Genomic DNA, 26,079 nt, shown 5'->3' on the forward strand with positions numbered 1-26,079 from the left:
CCATCCATGTCCCTGCAAAGGACATGATCTCATTTCTAATTTCTCATTTTCTTAAATCTGACAGGAGATACGAAAAAATATATAGAGCTAATCATTGTTAGAGCCCAATTTTCCTTTGCATACTCTTTTTCCCTGGTTTCTGCCCTGTGGACAGCCTCTTTTCATTCCCAGTGCCTCAGATTTCAGTGGCCTGGCTTGAGAGTGAGGACTTTACCAAAGAGAGTGGGTCTCTGGACCTGATGGGTGTCATTCATTGGATAGGCCAAATTGTTCTTGATGGTGCTCCATTAGAAGACTGGTTCTTCATGGTAGAAATTCTGACTTCAGCCTTCAGCTTCACCACAAGGCTAAATTGTTCCTGGAAAGGATAACTTTAATAATATATTTTTGGTAATCTTGAAAAAATATATACCACCATACAGAAAAGCTCACAAAATATAAATGTGTAGCATAATGATTACAAACTAACAGCATGTCAGGAAAGAACATTGCTAGCACTTTAGATATCATTGTACTTTTAAATGAAGGATATTTTACTTGATTAAAAATAATATTCTTGCTCAAGTTTACTTGCCAATCATTACCAGCAGTGCTGATACTTCTATAGGGGTGGAAAAACTCCACCTCTATTCTCCTAGGGTCCCAGCTGGATCTTAGAATTAAATTGACATAACATAGATTAACAGGAGAAAAGCATAATACATGCTTTATATAGCACAGGAACCCTCATGAAGAAATGAAGACCGTGGGCTGGGCGCAATGGGTCACACCTGTAATCCCAGCACTTTGGGAGGCCGAGGCAGGCAGATCACAAGGTCAGGAGGTTGAGACCAGCCTGACCAACATGGTGAAACTCCATCTCTATTAAAAATACAAAAATTAGCTTGGCATAGTGGCACTGGCCTGTAATCTCAGCTACTCAGGAGGCTGAAGCAGGAGAATCACTTGAACCCAGGAGGTGGAGGTTGCAGTGAGCTGAGATCGCGCCACTGCACTCCAGCCTGGGTGACAGAGTGAGAGTCTGTCTCAAAAAAAAAAAAAAAAAAAGAAAGAAATGAAGACCTAAAGAAGGAGTTAGAGTCAGTTATTTATATACTGGATTGGACAAAAAATAGTAAATTGTGAAGAAGCAACTAAATTATGTGGGCAGGCTTAAAATATAAGACTTTTTATTATAACAAGGTCAGTACAGTATTCTCTTGGTCTCATCTTCTCACCCTTGGAGGTAAGGATGTTGCCTTTCCTTCAGGTTCAGGGAGTGTCTTCCACACAGGAATTTCATCTTCCGCTCTTAAGAAACAGCAAGAAGGTCAGAGTGATCTTTTTGCACCTGCTGTTTTACAAATATCTTTAACTTAGTCAATATGCCACAAGAGTATATATTAACCCCTTCACTTCTTGCTAACTAGGACTTGTACTAAATTAGCAAGATCTCTTTTACAAGGAAGCACACTGGGAATTAACCCACAAATCAAAAAGTCATAAGGGTAGAAATGACTTTAAGAGGACATTCCATTACGTTTGCTCTTCAAGGGCTGCCTTAAATAATTCTTGGCAAAATAGAATCTCTTTTCATTGCTAAATGATACCAGTGGAATCCTTTATGTTTTCCTCATTGGTCTCATTTTCTAACTGATTAATTATCTTTGTGACTCTCACAAAAACTTGTTTCTCATTTCCTTCCCTCTTTCTCCTAGTGGGTAAGAGAGAACTCGTTTTCTATTAGTAAAGTTCTGGTTTTATCTCGGATTTCACACTCCCAAGGGACACAGGGCCCTAAAAGTTTTGCACCACATTTTCGAGATACTGTTATTTATTCCAGCTGGTACTGGTTTGGCTCTCATAGGCGTCTGAGGGCCTTGTTGGGTTTCACACTGACTTTTTCAGCTGGTTCCTGCAAACAATCTGAATCATTCTCTCTTTGTTTTTTTTGTTTGTTTGTTTTTTGTTTTCATTTATTTATTATTATTATACTTTAAGTTGTAGGGTACATGTGCATAACGTGCAGGTTTGTTACATATGTATACTTGTGCCATGTTGGTGTGCTGCACCCATCAACTCGTCATTTACATCAGGTATAACTCCCAGTGCAATCCCTCCCTCCTCCCCCCTCCCCATGATAGGCCCCGGTGTGTGATGTTCCCCTTCCCGAGTCCAAGTGATCTCATTGTTCAGTTCCCACATATCAGTGAGAACATGCGGTGTTTGGTTTTCTGTTCTTGTGATAGTTTGCTAAGAATGATGGTTTCCAGCTGCATCCATGTCCCTACAAAGGACACAAACTCATCCTTTTTTATGGCTGCATAGTATTCCATGGTGTATATGTGCCACATTTTCTTAATCCAATCTGTCACTGATGGACATTTGGGTTGATTCCAAGTCTTTGCTATTGTGAATAGTGCTGCAATAAACATACGTGTGCATGTGTCTTTATAGCAGCATAATTTATAATCCTTTGGGTATATACCCAGTAATGGGATGGCTGGGTCATATGGTACATCTAGTTCTAGATCCTTGAGGAATCGCCATACTGTTTTCCATAATGGTTGAACTAGTTTACAGTCCCACCAACAGTGTAAAAGTGTTCCTATTTCTCCACATCCTCTCCAGCACCTGTTGTTTCCTGACTTTTGAATGATCGCCATTCTAACTGGTGTGAGATGGTATCTCATTGTGGTTTTGATTTGCATTTCTCTGATGGCCAGTGATGATGAGCATTTTTTCATGTGTCTGTTGGCTGTATGAATGTCTTCTTTTGAGAAATGTCTGTTCATATCCTTTGCCCACTTTTTGATGGGGTTGTTTGTTTTTTTCTTGTAAATTTGTTTGAGTTCTTTGTAGGTTCTAGATATTAGCCCTTTGTCAGATGAGTAGATTGCAAAAATTTTCTCCCATTCTGTAGGTTGCCTGTTCACTCTGATGGTAGTTTCTTTTGCTGTGCAGAAGCTCTTTAGTTTAATGAGATCCCATTTGTCAATTTTGGCTTTTGCTGCCGTTGCTTTTGGTGTTTTAGACATGAAGTCTTTGCCCATGCCTATGTCCTGAATGGTACTACCTAGGTTTTCCTCTAGGATTTTTATGGTATTAGGTCTAACATTTAAGTCTCTAATCCATCTTGAATTAATTTTCGTATAAGGAGTAAGGAAAGGATCCAGTTTCAGCTTTCTACTTATGGCTAGCCAATTTTCCCAGCACCATTTATTAAATAGGGAATCCTTTCCCCATTTCTTGTTTCTCTCAGGTTTGTCAAAGATCAGATGGCTGTAGATGTGTGGTATTATTTCTGAGGACTCTGTTCTGTTCCATTGGTCTATATCTCTGTTTTGGTACCAGTACCATGCTGTTTTGGTTACTGTAGCCTTGTAGTATAGTTTGAAGTCAGGTAGCGTGATGCCTCCAGCTTTGTTCTTTTGACTTAGGATTGTCTTGGAGATGCGGGCTCTTTTTTGGTTCCATATGAACTTTAAAGCAGTTTTTTCCAATTCTGTGAAGAAGCTCATTGGTAGCTTGATGGGGATGGCATTGAATCTATAAATTACCTTGGGCAGTATGGCCATTTTCACGATATTGATTCTTCCTATCCATGAGCATGGTAAATTCGGTATTGATGGAACGTACCTCAAAATAATAAGAGCTATTTATGACAAACCCACAGCCAATATCATACTGAATGGGCAAAAACTGGAAAAATTCCCTTTGAAAACTGGCACAAGACAGGGATGCCCTCTCTCACCACTCCTATTCAACATAGTGTTGGAAGTTCTGGCTAGGGCAATCAGGCAAGAGAAAGAAATCAAGGGGATTCAGTTAGGAAAAGAAGAAGTCAAATTGTCCCTGTTTGCAGATGACATGATTGTATATTTAGAAAACCCCATTGTCTCAGCCCAAAATCTCCTTAAGCTGATAAGCAACTTCAGCAAAGTCTCAGGATACAAAATTAATGTGCAAAAATCACAAGCATTCTTATACACCAGTAACAGACAAACAGAGAGCCAAATCAGGAATGAACTTCCATTCACAATTGCTTCAAAGAGAATAAAATACCTAGGAATCCAACTTACAAGGGATGTAAAGGACCTCTTCAAGGAGAACTACAAACCACTGCTCAGTGAAATAAAAGAGGACACAAACAAATGGAAGATCATTCTCTCTTTGAATTGCCTCAGACTTCTCAGTGCTACTTTACATTTTCTTTGTCTCTTGGTACTTCGGTTCTAACACCTCCTTTCTTTGGCTTTCTTGTTTTTCAGCTGTTTGCTACAAATAATTGTTCAAGGAACATTTACATTTTTAAATTCAATTTTTAAAATAGGTGATATATTTAAGTGGTTAAAAATTCAAGGTACTTGGTAAATAAGTTTCCTTTTTACACCTGTCTCTCATCTGCCTATTTCCTATCTCCCTGCACAGGCAACCACTGATAGTAGTATCTTCCAGAATTTCTTTATGTGTATGCAAGCAAAAACAAATATGTGTTTTATGGAACTTGAACTCCATTAAAAGCCTTTGTTATTGGTTTTTTCCTGTTGTTTTCTTAAACCTATTGAAGTCTTAATTTTGTTTTTTGTTTTTACTTTTTAATTATTATTATTTTTTTGGAGACAGAGTCTAACTCCAGGTTGGAGTGCAGTGATGCAATCATAGGTCACTGCAGCCTCAACCTCCTGGGCAATCTCCATCTCTGTCTCCCAAGTAGCTGGGATCATATGCATGCGCCACCACATCTGGCTAATTTTTGTATTTCCCCCAGTTTTAAAAGATTTTCTTGTTTAGTGAAAAATTAAGAACTTTTTCTCTATTGCTCAAAGTGCCTGTCTTCGCTAAACATATGCTCTCCAATGCTTAATAATAACTTGTTGAATACGAAATGGCCGTATATATTCCTAATGACTATCTGAAGTAGGCAGCCAGGAAATCTGTAGGTTAAGCTGAAACAAGGCCTTCAGAATTGACTCCAATCCCTTTTCAATTTCTTAGAACTAACAATTGATACATGTGTCTTTTTTGTTTAATGGGTATACCGTGTTAAAAGAAAGTCATATAAACAAAAATTTAAATTACAAGATTGATCGACACGTTTTTCAATAGGGCACACTCCTATTGCATTAAAAAAATTATATATGGCTGGGCGTGGTGGCTCACACCTGTAATCCCAGCACTTTGGGAGACTGAATCTGGCGGATCACCTGAGGTCGGGAGTTCGAGACCAGCCTGACCAACATGGAGAAACCCTGTCTCTACTAAAAATACAAAATTAGCCAGGTGTGGTGACAGATGCCTGTAGTCCCAGCTACTCGGGAGGCTGAGGCAGGAGAATTGCTTGAACCTGGGAGGCGGAGGTTGTGGTGAGCCGAGATCACGCGATTGCACTACAGCCTGAGCAACAAGAGTGAAACTCTATCTCAAAAAAAAAATTATATATAACTTTCTAAAGTTCAATTTACCTTCAACTTTTCAGGTTTACGTTTTTCTGCAAAGAGATATCTACTTATTAGAATAATAGAAAATTATAATTTGGTAGCCTTAGATATCATCTAGTTGATCCTCCACATTTTATAAATTTTTTGAGGTGAAGTACTTTGTCAAAAGCCCACACCCCTGTTGGTAATATAACCAGGACTAGAGCTCATGCCTCCTGACTCTCCATGTATTACATCACATTTCTAGTTCCCCATTTTTCTAATTTTTTATTAATTGATTCTCAGCCTCAATTGGCTCAGTTCTGCTGAAGCTGGGCAGGCAAATAGGGAGAAGAAAAATAAGCTCTGTTTTCATTTTTCCCTAATAATCCCTGTGGTTTATAGGTCAGATCCTAAACTGTGCAGTGGTAAGAGCAGTGCTTCTGGGGGAAAGGATTCATGTCAGCCCCCTGTATTGTATCTTCTCAAGTGAAGGAGCTCTGAGTTGTGCTCTTCCAGGGACTTGGGCTTATTATCAGTACCGCTGGTTTTTCAACTGGACATGTGATCTTGAGGCAATTTATTTAACCTTTCTACCCCTTGTTACTTTTTAAAGGAAGAGTATATCCTCTCTGCCATAGTCCATCCCCAACCTATGGTAGGATAGTATACAATCATGTGTCTCTTAACGATGGGGATATGTTCTGAGAAATGAGTCATTAGCCCATTTCATCCTTGTTTGAACGTCGTAGAGTGTACTTACACAAATCTAGATGATGTAGCTTACTGCACCCCTAGGTTAAATTGTCTAGCCTGTTGCTCCCAGGCTACACACCTGTACAGCATGTTACCATATTGAATGCTGTAGACATTTGTAACACCATGGTATTTCTGTATCTAAACATAGCTAAACATAGAAAAGGTAATGCATTGTGCTACAGCTACAACTTTATGACAGATACAAGGTCACTGGGCAATAAGAACTTTTCAGCCTCATAATCATTTTATGGAACTACCATTCCAAATATTGTTGACCAAAACATTGTTATGTGGTGTCTGACTATAGTGGAAAGAGTGCCTAACTGGGAATATAAAACCTTGTTTTAGTTCCGGCTTTGCTTCATGTTTGTACTTGGCTAAATCACTTTAATTTCCTTACCTACAATATTTGCAAAATAGAGTTAGACCCATATCTTTATCTTTCTAATTGTGTTTCACACTTTTGCCTATCACATGTTGTATTTTAGCTGTGGCAAACTACTTCCCATTTCCTTAGTGTGGAAGACCGCTCCACCCACCCACCTTCTTCTGGTCTCCCTCTCTTCCTGTTGGAATGTACTCTGTCTTTTAGTTTTACCTTTTGATATTCTACCCACACAGGCCCAGCCCAGAGGCCTCTTCTTCCTTGTAGCCTAACTTAATTATCCTACACTTGGAGAACTGATTCCTCCTTTTAAATTTTTAAAACACATTAGGATCTTCAGCCCTACATTGGATAAGAAGTTGGTTTCAGGTTTAACTGAGGTTAGATGTGGAGGGTACCTGTGTTGCCAATAATGTTTGCAATTTTCTCCTTACTTCACTAATATTAGTGCCATCAGCTTAGGTGATACACACACATACAGTCCTATATGAGCTCCTGGCAGAAAATCCTTACCAAAACTATACTGACACACTTTCAACAAGGGTGCAGCACAGAGACCATTACAGAAGGATTTATGTTCATTAGATGTGATTTGAAGTATTGCTAATGAGTTGTATTTCCTGCTTTTGCACAATAAGCCTAAATGCTGCTTTCTGTTTTAAATAAAAACTACATATTTTAAAACTTTGGTTTATTTTCTTGTTAAAAATTTTTTCCCAACAATGTAAGGAAACAAAATGATGTTTCAGTTATTTTATTCACCAAATCAAATTGAGATAAATGCCTTTGAGACATTGGGAGGTGGGCCCTTCTCAAGGGGATGGGTCATTGACGTGCATGTATGGTCTTCCCCCCTCTAAGTATGGTTACCTAGAGGAGAAGGAATTTAATTAAGCATTCCTAAATTAGATTTCTCTTTTGTAGCCTTGGCAATAGACCAAAGTTGGGAAATCTTATTTCTGATCCCATCCCTGTCTAGTTCCAGGTGATCTTGGGCATACCATTTAATTTAAGGTCTCAATTCCTCCAATCTAGAAAATTAAGATTATGCTAACAGCTAACATGTCACTTATTTTACAGGTTGCAGTATAGACCATTTCTCTAAGAAAAATCCACGTCATCTAATTTGATTGGAATGTGGGGAAGTGACGGAGGAGCAGTGGAAGATGAGGCTGGGGAGGGTGAGCTGGAGCAAATCCTGGAGGGCTTAGAATGTTAGACTCAGAGGTGTGGTGTTTGTTTGAGAAGCAGTAGAGAACTACTGAATGTTCCTGAACGGGAGTAAAGATACGTGGTGATAGCTGTGCTTAGGAAGGTGAATGGGACTACAATAATGTAAGCTGGGCCAGAGGGAAAGAACTGAAACAGGCAGATCGGCTATGAAGTAATAAGGGTCTGAGTTACAGTGGTGGGAGTGGAAATTAAGGGGAATTGATTAATTTAATGGTTATTATAGAGGTGAATTGATATGATTTATGATAGATTATGGAGGGTTAAGGAAGGAATCGAGCATGCAATTATTCGTTTGACAATTTGATAAATTGTTACTGAGTGTTTTCTATATGCCCAGGCTCTGTTCCGTGCCCTTGGGAACAAAACAGACAAGCCATATACATTCTTGGAAGTTAGTTTTTGTTGGGGAAACACATAACAAACAAATATGGAAATAAAATTATTACTGATAATGATATGTGCATTAATGAAGATAATATGTTTCAGCTACTTTAGAGGCTTGTGGTGCTCTAATTTGGTACAGAGACTCCTCTTGGAGAATCCAGAAGAATCAAAGATTATATGGTCTCTCAAATATTCAGTATCTTAAATAGGCCTTCAGCAAGTACTAAATTATAATCTTTAAAAGAGCCAATTTTGAAAGCATTTGCCCCTCTTGGATTTTTACATAGATAGGAATCAAATATACTTCAGCATCAATGTGAGCTATGGGGGTACTTACAGAGAAACCCAGCATTTTCTCCAGGTTTAACTCAGGTTGGATGTGGAGGGTACCTGTGTTCCAAATAACGTTTGCAATTTTCTCCAGTCCTAAGTTCTCATGCAAGTACTAAGCTGTGATTCCAAAGTTCTGAGCCACATAGGGTATAGACATAGACAGCTTTTACCTGAATTCTAGGATGTGTGTTATTAGTCAGTCACCTCAGCCATAAAATTCCACTGACTGGTAATTTTAGGAATTAGTTTCTGTTGGTTTCTCCAGGGTGTGATTTGTGAAATCTTCATATCGTAATAAAAATTTACCTGTGGAATGGGACTATTTAATATTGGCCATTTAAATGTTAAAGAATGTTTCAAGATTATAATGATATCGATCACCTCTGACAATAATTACGCATATTTTAAGTGCTTTCTTAGTCAAGGAGAGAAGACTGTGTCATTATTTTACAGAGGGATGCTTCTTTTATGAATTGTTTCCAAATTGACAAATGAGTAGTAAATGTTTCTTTACATATAACCCTATTTGACACAACTTAAGATCAGGATTGTCCCATCATATGACAATTTCTGCTAACTCTGATTTTATCAGAAGAATTTTTGAGACAAGCTTTGAAGATACATTTCTATTCCAGATACTGTTGAGCCTGCAAAGTTTGGTCTGTGGAACCAAGTTTGAATAAAAGATTCCTCTGATTTCAGAGGATAGGGTGCCCCATCTACTGTTCAAGACCAATCCCTCACCCCTGTCTTTGACCCTGTGCCTTTCCACCTCCTCTGGAATTTCACTCCTTTGGTTATCCTCTCTCTTTTCTGTATTTTCCATCTTTCCTCTCATGTAGGTTCCTTTCCCATCGTCTGTAAACACACTCAAAGCCTCTCCCATCCTAATGAATCCTCACTTGACCTCCTGTCCCCAACTAGTCTACTCGCTTCCCATGCCACTGAAAACCATAAAGAGGAGCCTTTACTCACCACATACACATATCCAACCCACTCCTCCATCCTTGAAGCCTGACTGCATCCTCACCCCTTTCATGATATTATAAGATCTTCCCAATAACATCTCAAATTGCCAAGTCTAAGTTTTATTTTGTTTTAAGTTCTTAACTCACTAAACCTCTCTGCAGTGTTTGACACCATTTGTTATTCCCTGACTGTCATATCTCTTTACTTCCTTGGCCTAATTTTCCTTTTATCTCAAATGTTTCCTTCTCTTTCATTTTATCAACCTTTCCCTAAAATGTTTATATTCCCCCAGATTCACTTCTTGGCCCATGTTCCTCTCGGTTGGCACATTCTCCCTGGATGATCTCATCCAGCCTCAGTTCGAGGACTCCTGACTCTAGCCTAGCCTAGAATGTTCCTTAAACATTCAACACCTTGCCAGTCATCTGTGTCTGGATTTGCCACAGGTTACTTAGTATATTCAGAATTGAACTCATTTTCTTCCCCTCAAACCTGCTTATCTTCTTTTATCTACTTTCCTAGTCGATGGCACCATCAAAATTCTGGATACCATTTTTGACTCCCCAATTTTCTTCAGTCCCTGAGGATTGTCAATACTAGGGATATCTCAGTATAATGATGCACGTTTTCACACGTGTGAAACAATTGTGGCTCCAGAAACATTAACTTGCTTCCTCAAGTTCCCTCAACTAGTATGTGGTAGAGTCAGGTTTCTGTTCCAGGGATCTGTGAATTTCACCTTCGTGGTCTGTCTTCCATGCCCTGCTGTCTATATAGAGCATATTGCAGAATGATTTTTTGGTTTTGTTTGCTATCATTTTTAGAGAATTTTCTATCATTTTGCATTGCCTCAATATGAAGTCAGTATAGTCAGCCCTCCATACCCATGGGTTCCACATTTAAGAATTCAACCAACTGAAAATATATGGGGAAAAACACATCTGTACAGAACATATACAGACTTTTTTTTCTTGTAATTATTCCCCAAACAATATAGTTTAACTATTTAAAAAGCATTTACATTGTATTAAGTATTATAAGTAATCTAGAGATGATTTAAAATTTACTGGAGGATGTGCATAGATTATGTGCAAATACATCATCATCTTATATCAGGGGTTGAGTATTTGTGGATTTTGGTATCCCTGGGAGTCCTGGAGCCAATCCCCCATGGATACTGAGGAACAACTCTATGTTGTTGTGTTTAGTTCATTTGTTTCATACCATATCTTCAGCATGGCATCTGAGACATAGAAAAGGAGAGAAGACTTTTCAAACTAAAATTAGTGAATTTTTATGGGTAGATGAGCTAAGGGGTAGAAAAGTAACCATATAGTTTCAGCTGGGCACCCAGAAGAAAGTTGGATATAATTAAAGGTTAGGTGATTTTAGCTGTAGTATTTCTTTATGAAGAGATTCATACATTCAACAAACATGTATAAACTATCTACCTTGTGCCAGATAGGCATCACATTATGTACTCTGCTTGCTAAGCTGAGAAAATCATAGTAGATGGAAGAAAACCCCTCCCCTTCACGGATCTCAGGGTCCAGTGAGAGATACTGGTATGTAAACCTCAATAACAATATTCTGTGTTAACTGCTCTAATAGAAGTAAGTACAAGTGTTATAGGGACACACAGGGGGGAAGGACAATTCTATTGAAGAGAGTTGAATGGGGCTGTCTTCATAGAGGATGTGATCTTTGACCTGGACCTTTAAGTATTAAAGTATGGTTAAAAAAAAATTCACCTGTCAGAGAAGAGATGAGAGAGTAGTTCAGGTAGGAGGAACAGTGCATATAAAGGCTGAGAGACACGACACAGGTTTGTTTAAAATAGTGAGTGTAGTTGTGACTGAAGCATAGAGTGTGGTTTGGTAAGACAGGAGATAAAGCCTAGAGGCAGTTGGAACCAATGAGTGCATCCTGAGGGGTTTTGTTTTCTCTCACTTCCAGAGTTCCCAGGTCGGAAATAACCTTTGGGACCCATTTTGAGCTAGTGCAGCCTTGGTCTGGATTCTTGTGCACAAGTGTCCTACTGGCTTGTGCCAAGTGTGTGGGTCCAAATTAACAGAAATATTAGCCTCTTCTTGTCTTCTTCCTCTTCTTCCTTTTTTTTTTTTTTTTTTTTTTTTTTTTTTTTTTTTTTTTTGGAGAGAGTCTTGCTCTGTCGCCTAGGCTGGAGTGCAGTGGCACAATCTCGGCTCACTGCAACCTCCACCTCCCAGGTTCAAGCGCTTCTCCTGCCTCAGCCTCCCTAGTTGCTGGGATTACAGGCACACACCACTACGCCCGGCTAATTTTTTTGTATTTTTAGTAGAGACAGGGTTTTGCCATGTTGGCCAGGCTGGTGTGGAACTCCTGACCTCAGGTGATCCACCCGCCTCAGCCTCCCAAAATGATGGGATTACAGGTGTGAGCCACCGCGCCTGGCCAGCCCCTTCTTGTCTTCTAAAGGCCACCCCGTGTTTGCAGCCAAAGAGCTGAAGGAGTGGCAGTATTGTGTGATAGCAGCGGCAGCATCATAACCACATTTAACGAGAGCCTGTTCTGTACCAGCCACTGTGTTAAGGACTCCTTATGACCCTTCATTTAATCTTGATAACAACCTGATAAAATTGGAATAGTGATTGATGGCACCCACTTTATCGATAAGAAAACTGAGCCTTAGCAACCTTAACATGAGTTGCGTAAGATCATGACAGCTAATGAGCAACAGAGCTGGGTATTGAATCCATGTCTTTCTGGCCTCAAAGCCTGTAAACCACTCTGCTTTCTTGCTTTCTAAGAGAGAGGAGAGTGAGAATAGATTCTAGAATATGAATTCAGTAAATAGAGGGGTTAACATGCTTTACATAATAAGCCTGCATTTTGCTCTTGCTTAGAGCAACTGTAGTCTGTGCACCTTAAGAGGTTAAAGGAGAAGGCGATCAAAGTCAAATTTATATTGAAGGACAACAAGGAAGAATGGTCATGGAGGAGGATCAGACCTGCCCTGCCCTGGGGAGCAGCCTTGTGCTGGCTCAGCATTGAAGCAGGTGCACAGTGCTGCTGTTCTGCCAGGTATGGCTTCCTGTGACCAGATTCCTGTGACGTGAGCAGGAAGGGTGGCAGCTACTCCAAATGTGGGTTGGAGAGCATGGGGTTACAAGGTCAAAGCAAATGAAGAAGTGTATGCAGAAGCACCTGGAAAACTGTAAAGCCACAGGCAGATACGGTGCTAGCATTATCTTCATCAAACTGAACTTGGAGAAAAGACCATAGACAGCTGCCATGACCTCTGAAGCACGTGCAGGGGGTTCCTTTTTGCAACAGTTAAAGCTATTAAGTAGAGGAGATTCGTTCATTGATCTGAGGGTTGGACCAGCTGACCTGGTGCAGTGAAAAGAGTTTAGAACTAGAAGCAAGCCAGGAGGTCTAGCCCTGGCAACTCCCCCGCCCTCCTCCTGCTCACTAGTGCTGTGACTTTAGTTTAGGCAGAGCATTCTGTGCTTGGTTTTTTGTTTGTGAAACGAATAGTTAGATTTGAGTAATAGTTTTGAAGCTTTTTAAAATTGTAGTACGCCATGATAATTAAGAATATAGGCTTTGTAGTTAGATTGCCTCAGTTTAATGCTAAATTTCACCACGTAATAGCTGTGTTGTGGGCAAGTTACTTAACCTCCTGCCTCAATTTTATCATCTGTAAAATACTACTTACCTCATACAGTAGTTGTGAGACAATTATTATATAAAGTATCTTAGTAGGATGCCTGCCTGCCACTCAGTAAATGCTTAATAAATGTTGAATGTTATTATTTCTTCAAATAGACTCATAGGTAAAATTATCAGTCACTAAGAAGGAATTTTTTAAATATGGGATTTAGAGGTCTCTTTTGCTCAGTTCTCAGTATAGTGGAATAGAGGCGTGGAAAATGATGATTCTAAATAGTCATGCAGCTCAAACAGGAGTACATGCCTAGGGAAAAATTTTGCTGGTGTCCTTTTGTCCTGGTTTGGTTTAGCATTTCTAAGGGGAGCTGGATAGCGCCACAACACGGGTACTCTGGAAATGCATTCCAGTTATGCCTTTGCTGGAGCCTTTCCTGGGACACACTAGGGCCATATAATATAACCTATATTGTAATTTTACTTGAGGAATTCACTAGGCAGATTGCATAAATCAGGATTCTTTTCAACATGGCGTAGTCATTTTTACATAACAGGTCATTTGTTTCTGAACAGCTTCCTAGCCTGATATAGAATCTGTTTAGATTCTGCATTATATTTTCCCTTATTAAAACAGGGAAATTTTGAAAAGACACTTATTTGTTGCTTGCTATATTGGCTGTATGCATACTCATAAATGAATGCCAAATTGCTGATGATTAATGAACAACTGGCCAGTTGCCTAGTTCAGAAGAGGTGCATAGGTCTGGGGGAATGAAGTACATATATTTTGTTTAGGCAGACAAGAATTTAAGGCCAGAGAAGTTGGCTAAAAATGAGAGGACCAGTTAGTTCCAGAGATCAAAACAGTTAAGATCTAGGGACAGTCATAGTCATTGCCAATAATAGTTATAGTCAGATAGACTCAAAGGTTCCCAGCTGCCCTCTTGTTGATTTAGCTCAATCTCTGAGCCCCTAGGTGTTCATTATGAAGCTCATCAGATGGCCTGCAGGTTACCTTTACCCTAATGGAGATGTTGACCTCTCAGGATGGGGAGAATTGGTTAAGTGAAGAGCTGCTCTCCTGGGCCGTGTGTTTCCCAGCAAACCAGGAGCTGGATAATAAATATTTCTTGAAGAAGTGTTCTCTTCTATGATATGCTCCACCCCTGCATTGAGTACTCTTCTATATAAAGTCTTTTCATATGTATGCATCCTTTATTGTTTTGTTTTATTTTATTGAAACAGGGTCCTGCTCTGTTTTCCAGGCTGGAGAGCAGAGGCGTGATCACAGCTCACTGCAGCCTCAACCTCCTAGGCTCAAACGACCTTCCCACCTCAGCTTCCTGAGTAAGCTGGGTCTACAGGCACATGCCACCACTCCCAGCAAAATTTTTTAATTTTTTTGTAGGGATAGAGTTTTTCCATGTTGCCCAGGCTGATCTCGAACTCCTGGGCTCAAGCAATCTTCCCATCTTGGCCTCCAAGAGTGCTGGGATTACAGGATTACAGATGTGAGCCCATCCTTTTTTTTTTTTTTAATTTATACTTCTTGTGTGGCTAAAAAAATTATTTCAGTGGATAGGGGTGGAGACATGCTAATAAACTAGCTGTACTGCAGTACTGTGATGACTGTGTGTGTTTATTGTTTTGCATGTGCAGTATGCTAGGATTTGTTTGGTATGTATATAAATGTGCTCTACCTGGCCATGCACAATGTTCCTTCCCCTAATAGCAGGCCCCAAAGAGAAGATATCTTACCCCGAGTTAACAATGGCAATGCTCCTACATTGTGTGCTCCAAGCCCCACATTGCTAATTAGAAATGAAAAGCCTGTACTTTTCAGAAGGCTCATTTTATGCCAGCATGACACATTTATTAATACTCCATGCCATAACTTGTTAAGAACTGTTCTACCGCTCTTAATGGGCCTTCTGCTGAAACACATTCAGTGGCTGTTGTTGTAAACCGATATTTCCCCTTGGGCAGTAACCGCAATCCAATTTCAATTTCCCTTTTAACTCATTTACTTCACAAAGATCTAATTTAAGACAGATTAGGTAAAATATTATTGGACTTCATGGGCACCAAGTGGTTGTTGTTTAAGAAGCATTGTAAAAACCCAAAGCTTGCTGTCCTTTCCACTACATCTGGGCTTTGAAGGATCTAGCATTGGAGCATAGTGTTCAACAAGAGATGACAAATGTCCTTTTCTGGATTCCCACCAGCAGTTTAAGTTTAACAATGATTACAAAGGTTTAATCAGCCATGTGAAACATATATATATACACGTGTATATGTATATATGTGTGTATATGTGTGTGTGTATATGTGTGTGTGTGTGTATATATATATATATTTCAAAGTCAACCCATCACCAGTCATTCCTTTCCATTCTCCCATGTTCACTGTTCTCCTGAGAACAGGGGATAAAAGTAGGGGAGATAGTGCAGGGAAAAGCATTGTGTGATGCAGTTCTGCCTTGGGGCTGCTCTATGCTCCCCCCTGCTGACATAAGTATGGTGCTATCAAGCACTGTTGACCCTGGACTTGACAGACTTCAACATAAGGAAGCAGAATAACTAATTCAAGAGAGTTCTACAAGGATAAAATGTGAAATAATAAATAATAATAGGCTCTCCCCTTAAATTTATGGTTTGCTGCTTTGTTGCACTTAATCCTGGATGCTCTGTGAATTTTCTAAATCATAGAATTACAGTTATCGGTGCTGGAAAGGACCTGCGCGTGCCCATCAGGCAGCCCTCTCACTTATTTTATAGATGAGGAAAGTGAGATCTAGAGACATGCAGTGGCCCACCCAGGCCATATAGTTAGGTAGAGGCAGGTGAAGAAGGAGAACACAAATGTTTTAGCACATGACCTGAGAGATGATCTAGGGGTTCCACAAATCTGGTGAGCACAGATTCCTGGATTCCTCTGCACACTTATTTAATAGAACCCCTGGAAAAGGGATTTATGACTCTCTGTTTTTTAAAAAGCTACTCAGCCCAGGCCGAGCACAGTGGCTCACGCCTGTAATCCCAGCACTTTGGGAGGCTGAGGCAGGTGGATCACGAGGTCAGGAGATTGAGACCATCCTGGGTAACACGGTGAAACCCTGTCTCTACTAAAAATACAAAAATTAGCCAGTCGTGGTGGCAGCCATCTGTAGTCCCAGCTACCTGGGAGGCTGAGGCAGGACAATGGCATGAACTCGGGAGGCAGAGTTTGCAGTGAGCAGAGATCACGCCAGTGCACCCCAGCCTATCCAGCCTAGGCGGCAGAGCAGACTCCATCTCAAAAAAACAAAAAAACAGCTCCTCAGCTCCGGTGCAGTGACTCACAGCTGTAATCATAATCCCAGCACTTTGGGAGGTCAATGCAGGAGGATTGCATGAGGCCAGGAGTTTGAGACCAGCCTGGACAACATAACAAGACCCTGTCTCTACAAAAAATAAAAATAAAAAATAAGACAAAATAGAAAGCTAGTCAGATGATTCTTATGCAGTCAGTCTGGCCTTAGGAACTAGTATTAGTGTATCCCCTGGGGCAGATCAGCTTTGCCGTCTGTTTTTGTATGGCCCACAAGCTAAGAGTAGTTTACATTCTTAAATGGTTGGATGTGTGAAAATGATATGAAATTTAAATATCTGTGCCCATAAAGTTTTACTGAAACACAGCCACTCTTGTTGGGTTGCATGTCGTCTATGGCTACTTTTATACCACAGTTACACGGGTAAGTTGTTTTAACAGATACTGTATGGCCTACAAAGCCTGCAGCATTGACTGCCTGCCCCCTTTCAGAAAAAGCTTGCTGGTGCCAGGTGTATTACTTATCTCTTTCTCCTGTAACCACTGCAAGCCCCAGTATTAAAAGGGAAATTCCTAAGCTTTGAGTACTTGTATTTGTCCAAAGACTATCTTGCTTGTCTTTTTTTTTTTTTTTTTTTTTGAGATGGAGTCTCGCTCTTTTGCCCAGGCTGGAGGGCAGGAGTGCGATCTTGGCTCACTGCAACGTCCGCCTTCTGGGTTCAAGCAATTCTGCCTCAGCCTTCAGGGTAGCCGGGACTACAGGCGCATGCCACCACATTCGGCTAATTTTTGTATTTTTAGTAGAGATGGGGTTTCACCATATTGGTCAGGCTGGTCTTGAACTCCTGACCTCATGATCCACTCACCTTGACCTCCCAAAGTTCTGGGATTACAGGCGGACTATCTTACTTTTCAGATAAGATCCATTTGTGAAAAACTGCATGCAAAATATCTGTAAATCTAATTACTTCAATAATAAAACATGTTTTATTGTAATACAATTTCCTACTAAAGTATGGGAGATTTATCTTCATTTCAGTTTAGTGTGCTAGATGTTTATTTTTGTTAATAGGAGAACTGTTTTTATACTTGATGAAGATATAAGGTGTAAATATTTAGAAAGGGGTGATGGTGAATGAATTTCATTTTAAGTGCAACATTCAGTACCCAAATTAATTAGGAAATTTCTATTTCACACATCAAATGTCCTTAGTAAAGCCTTCTGCTTACAAAATCATAGTTTTTGAATTCACTAAAGATGCTTAGTTTTTCACGGAATCATCAGTCTCCCACTTGACAGCTCATGACTGGTTCTAATTCAGAATCCTACTACCTCCTAGTTTTTCTTCAACCAAGGTATAACAGTTTCCATTTCCTAATGGCTTCCTTTTGTTTTTCTTCTTCTCCTTTCCCTCACCTAAAACAACATAAGCATTTGTTCATGAACCAGTCAACAGACATTTATTAAGCACCTGCTGTATGCCAAGCACTGCCGGCACTGATTTAGTGGTAGGAAATATCCTCTATGCTACCTCTAGACCTATATTTCCATCATGACCAAACCAAGAGACAAGAGAAATGGAAAGTATAGAGTACATTACTTTAAAAAATCCTACCGGGCACGGTGGCTCACGCCTGTAATCCCAGCACTTTGGGAGGCTGAGGCAGGCGGATCATCCAAGGTCAGGAGTTCAAGACAAACCTGGACAACATGGTGAAACACTGTCTCTACTAAAATTACAAAAAAATTAGCCGGGCACGGTGGCAGGCACCTGTAATCCCAAGTACTGAGGAGGCTGAAGCAGGAAAATTGCTTGAACCCGGGAGACGGAGGTTGCAGTGAGCCGAGATTGCGCCATTACACTCCAACCTGGGCAACGAAAGCAAAACTCTGTCTCAAAAAATAATAAAAAAATAAAAATCCTGTTGCCTGTCTCCTAACGAGAGGTTTTGTAGGTGATTTTGTAAAGGCCTGGCCTGGTGGTTTTTAGGTCTTGGGGCATGGGCCAATGCTTCTTTCATTGTTGCTTAGCTGCCCTATCCACCCTGGGCACTCAAATTTCTCATTCACCAGAGAATTCATCCCCCACACCAGCTTCATTCTCTGCCATGTTGTCACTAAATTGCCTCCCAATCTGGCACAGTAGAAGCTGTTGAGAGCCTCGAAGCTTGGCATAACATGCTGCTCTTTGTTGCATGACCTTTGATGGGTGGTGTTCTTCTCCTGAGCTTTTGTAAAATGTATAGAGGATAATAATTTCTCCTTCACCCATACCTCATGGGAACCTCATGAGGTTGAATGAGGAGGCTATTTAAAAGGCCATTTTCATAGAGGGAGTTGCTATAGAAACACAGAGGGGTACAAGTACTTCAGAGAAGGGGTTTGGGGGAAGCCCTGGCCTGTTTGTTTCTTTGAGAAGTCAAGATATGGAAGAGCCATAGCTCAGTCCTTGATGTGTTTGTTTCAGGTGAACCCTATGTCTCCTACTTCCCCTTACTTTTAGGATTAGGCTTTTTCTGCAGCATATCCCACCAGAACCAGTAGGCTCCAGTACAGGAAGAATTTCACTGCAGTACAATGTCAAACATTAGGGCTGGTATAGTGGGCATTTGTAGAATGAATCTAGCTTAATACTTTTCCACTGGGAAGAGAATGACATGACTGTGGTAGATTAGGAAAGGAAAGAATAGAAGATAAGAAAAGAACTTTTAAAAAGCATCCCCTAATAACTGTGTATTGGGAGTACATAGGCTGATCATTGTATTGGAACTGTGGAGGGAAGCATAAGATTGGTTCCTGCCCTCAAAGAACAAAAGCCTAATTGTAGGGGATGAAGGTTAAAAAAAAAAATGGTGGAAGCTTTTCATAAACGACTTTTCATAAATCAGGTTAAGAAAGACCTCTGTTGCTAGTTCGTTGAGTGCTTTTATTATGAAAGGTGTTGAATTTTGTCAAATGATTTTTTCTGCATCTATCAAGATGATCATGTGATTTTTCTCCTTTATTAATATGTTGCATTGCATTGGTTGATTTTCAAATGCTAAACTATCTTCGCATTTCTGGGATAAATCCCACTTTTTATATGCTATTGGATTTGGTTTGCTGGCATTTTTGTTAAGGCTGTCTGTGTCTATATTCATAAAGGATGTTAGTATAGAGTTTTCTTATGACGTCTTTGGTTTTGTATCAAGGTAATACTGGCCTTCAGAATGAGTTTAGAAATGTTCTATTCTCTTCTATTTTATGGGAGAGTTTGTTTAATTCTTTAAACGTTTGGTAGAATTCATCAGCAAAACCATCTGGTCCTGGGCTCTTCTTTGTGGGGGTTCATTTTTTGATGCAAGGTACAGAAGAGTATTTATGGAACAATCCCATGTGAGAGAGAGACTTTTTAAGGACATAGATATATGCTTTTATTTACACAGAAAATTTCTAGAAGGATATACAAAAAAACTGGTATCAAAGGTTATCATTGGGTAATGAGATGGAACTTGGTCTTATGTTCCTTTTTTCTTTTAAAAAAAAATCATGATCATGCATTGCTCCAAAATTTCAAAATAAAAAACTACTTAAAATGACTAGCATTTGGCCATTTGCTCTTTCACTCACAGGCGAGATGTTAGGACTGTGTGTCTGCCACTGGCCTGTCACCTTAGGAACTTCCAGTCTCGTAGGCCCTTGCATCTCTCTCCACGGCCTGCTCTCCCTCTTCCCTATTTTATTCTCCATCGACACGGAATTACTGGTCAATTCTCTGAAAAAAGCCGCAGCTACATGCTACTATGCTTTCAGACGTGATTTTTGTTCCCTTACCTTTCCATCCCTTCCCCCTAAATCTGCCCAATTTTTCTTAATTCTTGTTTATCCTTTAAAGTCCCTTCCAAATATTAGTTACCTTCCTTTGTGCACTTTGCAGCTCACTCTCTTTTTTATTTCCCACCAAGGGGGAAAAAATCTCGCCCTCCTGCTGCCTCTCATACATTATGCATATTTTTGTTATTGAACTTTGTACTTACCCTGCATCATAATTACTAGCTCACATATGTGTCTTCCCTAAAAGTACAGTTTTATTCAGTGTTGTGTCCTGGTAATTAGCACAATGCTTGGCACAGAATAGATGCTCAAAAATATTTTAATTCAATTGAGTTCAGAAGACGGGGCATTCTGGGTAGAATGAGCCATATAAACAAAGGCCAACGTTATGAATTACAAGAACCTGTTCGGAGGACATGAGCTAGTTTGGCTAGATAGGAAAATTCATGCTGGGAAATATGATTTAATTATTTTGGCACGGCTGATATTGGGGGCTCTCGAAAGTCAGATAAAGCAGATTGAATAATGGTAAGTAAATATTGATTGAATGAAGAACATTTCTTACTTCCTTCCAGTCTTTGCTGAAATCTCTCTTTTCAGTAGGCTTAATCTGACCACCTCCTTTAAAACTGTTGCCTCTTCATTCACCCATCCCCTGACTCCAGCATTCTTGATCTTCCTCTCACTGTTCTTTCTCCTTTTCCCACAGCACTCATCACCTTCTGTGTACCACAGTCTATATGATTTACTTATTCATTACAGTTTCTATTTATTGTGTGTCTTTCCCACTAGAATATAGACTCTTTGGGCCACGACTGTCTTGCTCACTGGCTGTTCCCAAGCACCTAGAACATTGTCTGGCACATAGTAGGTGTCCAATCAATATTTGTTGAGTGAATGAATCGTAAATTAATGAACTTCAGTATCGTGTACAGAGCTGGCATAGAAGCTTAGGTATGATTCAAATGGCCTGTTTCTGAAAGAAACAAGTTTATTCTGTAAAACTGCCAAGATTGTGCCAGCTATTTGTATTATAATCTGGGCAGGGCAGAGGGAGGGAGGTGGGGCAAAGGGAGATATATTATGTTAAGGTTGCTTGTTTAAAAACCAAGTTGGGAAGTAAAAATTATTAAAGACTTTTGAGTTTATGTATTCCTTACCTAGAAATCGTTGTTTCATGTGGTGACTCATACCCATGATTTAATAATTTCTCTCTTTTTCTTTCTCCACAGACCTTTGTAGTATTAAACAGAGGGAAAACTCTCTTCAGATTTAGTGCCACGCCTGCCTTGTACATTTTAAGTCCTTTTAACCTGATAAGAAGAATAGCTATTAAAATTTTGATACATTCATATCCTTTTCTGCAAATGTGGAGTGAGTGCAATTGCACGGTTGCTTGTTTACCTTTCTAATATTTGACAACTGCAGGATATGTTAAGTTTTTTACTGATAGTGTAGTTAACTAGCCCATCAGTCAGAAGTTTAAGAGTGAACTCCTGCCACATCCCAAGCTGAGCTTCAGAAAATTCTTATTTTTTTTCCTTAGGATGATATTGTGGGAGTCTGAAATTTTGTCGGTATCATTGTACGGACAAATTAAAACAACCTTTGTTGAAGTCTTAACTTTATTTAGTGCTCAGACTTCAGTGATTTCATTCTGTGGCCAACTATTCAGCTTAATATATTAGAGAGTTTTAAAAGTACTTCTTGAGTTACAAATAGTTGGATGAATGCTTTAGAAATCAGCTTTGAATTTTTTTTTTTTTTTTGAGATGGAGTCTCACTCTATTGCCCAGGCTGGAGTGCAGTGGCACGATCTCTGCTCACTGCAGGCTCCGCCTCCTGGGTTCACGCCATTCTCTTGCCTTAGCCTCCCGAGTAGCTGGGGCTACCGGTGCCTGCCACCACACCCTGCTACTTTTTTTGTATTTTTAGTAGAGACGGGGTTTCACTGTGTTGGCCAGGATGGTCTCGATCTCCTGACCTCGTGATCCACCCGCCTCAGCCTCCCAAAGTGCTGGGATTACAGACGTGAGCCACCGCGCCTGTCCAGCTTTGAATTTTTAAAAAATTTTTTGAGCAGTGAGCTTAGAAAGTGAGATAGTTCTCAGATGAAATAACCTCTTTGTTATAGAGGTTTAGATGCAGATTGTAGGATAAATAGAATTTTTTTCTGGTATTTTTACTCGCCTTAAATAAAAAAATGCCAGTTTATTCAAGTGGCCTGAGTTGCACGTTATTAACATAGGAGAGTGCATGTGGCAAATGAAAAAATATTTGATGGATTTAGTGATGTTGCATGGTGACTTGAAACTTCCGTGGCTGGTTGGTATTTAACAGCATGTAGTCCCATGCTTCAAAGATTATTGTGCCCTCCAAGTAGGATGAAGGAACCAGCCGTGGCACCTTGGTGAATTGGTTTAGTAAGCTTTTGCCACATTTTATTAACTCTTAAGAATTTAGCAACATGGTTGTGAAATCTGTAGTTTATAAGCAACACACTTCTGAAACCCAAAGGTTTATAAGGAAATAAATAATTCACAATGGACTTCTTCCTTTCTGTTGGATCAGAAGATGGAGTGTTTTTTCTCTTCTGGTTCCAAAAACCATGAAGACAAATCCAGCTGTAATGAAGAAAAAGAAATCCAGCTGTAAGAAATGTTTTCTCTTTTTAAAACTCCACTGGTAGAATAAAGATAGTGAATGCCATTAACAAGAGAGAGTGAATTAGTGGCAAGTGGGGTATGGCCCCCAGGCCTGTTACGTGACAATTAGAGTTTGAGTAACTTGTGCTGACCTAAAATGGTTTAATTTTTCTCAGAGACAAGAACAGAAAGGCCTGAGAAAAATTCTGGATGGAACTGAAATGGCAGTATGGTTTGCTATCCATAAACATTCCTGGACACTTTCAGAATGGATTTTGCTCTACTACCTAATCTTCAGAAGTGTGGTGGTGCAGATGTCCTTGAAATCTTTACCTAACATGCTGCAGTTGGTTTCCCACATTGGACATATTCAACACATATGGGCTGTATGGGCTGATACCTTGCCCCCAAAGACAATTCAGCCCTGTAGAAGGACTAGGGAAGGCTGGGTGTGGTGGCTCAGGCCTGTAATCCTAGCACTTTAGAAGGCTGAGGACGTAGGATCCTCAAGTGATCACTTGAGCCCAGGGGTTCAAGACCAGCCCGGACAACATAGAGAGACCTTGTCTCTTAAAAAAGAAGAACAACTATGGAAAAAAAGTGAACCATTGCAAGTAGATTTTCAAATAACTAGCTATGTAAGGTAATTAACTGACCAATAAATGAATACCTAGTTATATAGATTTAATTGATTTTCTTATCTGACAACTTTGGTTGAGAAAATGCAAAGGTATTGTACTAAGTGCAAAAAGTATTTAGAGGCTTAGTTCATAGTTGAGCTGAAAAGTGGTTAGAGGGGAGCATGTTTCATCTGAAGGGAGTAGAACAATGACAGCCTTTTTGAAAGAAGGAGAATATCCCTCCTGCCCCATCCATCCACAGTTCACAGTGGCATTCTGTGTTTATGGTGGTGACCACAGTTTTCATTGTCACCTTGTGTTTTTCTCTTCTGTGCTTTATCTCCTTTCAGGTTATTGATTTAGATCTGATACCCAATGGAAATGTGTGTGTTTTTTGAGAAAATAAAAGGCAGGCCAGATTTTGATATTGCCCCTTGACTCTTCTCTACAGTATTTAGCATGATCATTATGTGCACTATTTTGACCAACTGTGTATTCATGACTTTTAGTAACCCTCCTGACTGGTCGAAGAATGTGGAGTAAGTAACTCATTTATTTGTGTGCTTGTTTGTTTTAAAGATTTTTAGTCACTGAATCTTGCTTTGCCACAGTTTACCCATAAAGGAGAAAAAAAAATTAGTTATTGCCTCTCTTTATTTCACAGAGAAGGCTGAAAATACGTGTGGAATTTAGGAAATAGCCCTCCCTAAAAGTCAACTCTAGGAAGACAGAGTATGCTCTGGAACTTACTGCCCTTCACCCTTTCCTGTGCCAGGCAGTGCCACTGCCCTGCAGCCCCATCACCATCTTGTAGCCTCAGTTCCTGGGGATGCTGTTTTCTCCAATTTTAGGTCTCCCTGTTTTTTGACTTCTCTAAAGTTAAAAACAGCTCTGGGGGCCTCCTTACTTGCTTCAAAATGATCATGTACTAGATAGCAGCACAGTTACTTCCTTGGAATACAATTCAGGACCCAATACAACATTCCAAAAGTCTTGGTTTGTGCATTTCAATAAGTTTCATTCAAAGCATTTCTTTCTCCTTGTCGCTTCCTTCCTGCTGCATTGGCTGTGCCCTTTCTGTTTTGTCTCTCTTAGTTGAAGCGACACTTCAGACAAGTCCTAACTTAAAAGGTTCATTTAAAGTTTCTGTCCAGAAATTACCTTAAGCTATTCATTTCTTTGACAGGTACACGTTCACAGGGATTTATACATTTGAATCACTAGTGAAAATCATTGCAAGAGGTTTCTGCATAGATGGCTTTACCTTTTTACGGGATCCATGGAACTGGTTAGATTTCAGTGTCATCATGATGGCGTAAGTTCTCCCCTTACTTTATTGGTGTTCTGGGTGTGATTCTGTGTGTAGAGTTGTACTCCTGGGTCTGTTTGTAAGTGTGCGTTTGTGGACACAGCTGTATGAGGAATTAATGGATGACAATGTAAGGCCCTATGGGCTTATGTTTATGCTTCTTGCCTGTGAGGGCCTCTTGTGGTTCAGGCGATGATGTGTTTATGTGGGATAAGGCAAGCAGAGGCTTTACAGCTGGGAGAGAAGGGAGGAGGTGATTTCCCATTGATACTCTCTCATATTTTATTCCTCCTTGTAATGTTGATCAAGGTTTGCACACCTATCATTACAAGGCCTCTGTGAAGACTTGAAATTTTTTAGTTGTAGACTTTCAGCTGAAAATGAGTTTCCTGGGTATGTCTTACTGTATGTAATTTAATGAGGCTGGCCAGGTGTTGCAGACTTCAGAGCACATTTTAGAGTCAAAACATGAGCCAAGGTATCCAAACTGGCACTTCCTGAAGAGTTACTAACCAGAATTTCGAACTATTGCTCAAGATCAGTGTAACTCCACATTGGTATGTTACTGCTCTTGCTCATTTGTGTTGTTTTAGCAATAAAAATATATCTTTGGGAAACTTAGCTGATGATAGATGAGTTATAGCAGGCTATTTATTATTCTTATTTCCAGGTTGGGAAAGCATTTTGTGGTTTGAGAGTATAGCAGGGGTGGTGTATAGGTTTTGCGTGTATGCATGATGTGTAAGAAAGAGTGCATTTGAATATGTATTGATCTGAGCATCTGGTGGAAAGATGTATTTCAACTGTAAAATGTGAATAAATGATATGCATTGAATACTTGACACTGAAACTGACTTTCTGTTATATAAAGGCAATGTCTTAACTTTCTAGCATTATGGATACACATTGGTGTTCATTTAAAATTTTTAGGTGTCCTTGCTAGGCATAGAGCTTGTAATTAAAATGAGCACTTAACACAATATTTGCTCTGATCCCATGATTTGGATTTTCCTGAGCCCTGCTTTTGTATGTCACAGGCCAAAACTTCATTTATAGACATGACTACCATCATATGATTACAACTCTTGAATAAGTCATATATACAGACATTTAGTCAATGTTGCCATTGTCAACTAGGGAGTTGCTTTAATATAGATTTGTTTTTGTGGGTGCTGCAGAAATTTGTCTCCCTCTCCTAAGAAATTGTTCACAAAACCTGGGGACATAAGTCTTTGATACCTCCTGGCCTTCCTTTTTACCAAAAAATGT

The 26,079-nt window shown here is 39.8% G+C and overlaps 1 protein-coding gene across 8 annotated transcripts in view; it reads left to right on the forward strand.

The window, feature by feature from the left end:
• The window catches only part of SCN8A (sodium voltage-gated channel alpha subunit 8), a 215,280-nt gene that overhangs the window by 69,843 nt on the left and 119,358 nt on the right, over positions 1-26,079 (forward strand). For all 8 annotated transcript variants that reach the window (XM_073020751.1, XM_073020752.1, XM_073020754.1 and 5 more), the window contains exons 3-5: positions 21,469-21,586; positions 23,950-24,040; positions 24,688-24,816. In XM_073020751.1, the coding sequence (XP_072876852.1) occupies positions 21,469-21,586; positions 23,950-24,040; positions 24,688-24,816 (338 nt within the window). The remainder of the gene's footprint in view (positions 1-21,468; positions 21,587-23,949; positions 24,041-24,687; positions 24,817-26,079) is intronic.

Source organism: Chlorocebus sabaeus, chromosome 11 (genome assembly GCF_047675955.1).
Source record: "Chlorocebus sabaeus isolate Y175 chromosome 11, mChlSab1.0.hap1, whole genome shotgun sequence".
In the NCBI taxonomy this organism is placed as follows: domain Eukaryota; kingdom Metazoa; phylum Chordata; class Mammalia; order Primates; family Cercopithecidae; genus Chlorocebus; species Chlorocebus sabaeus.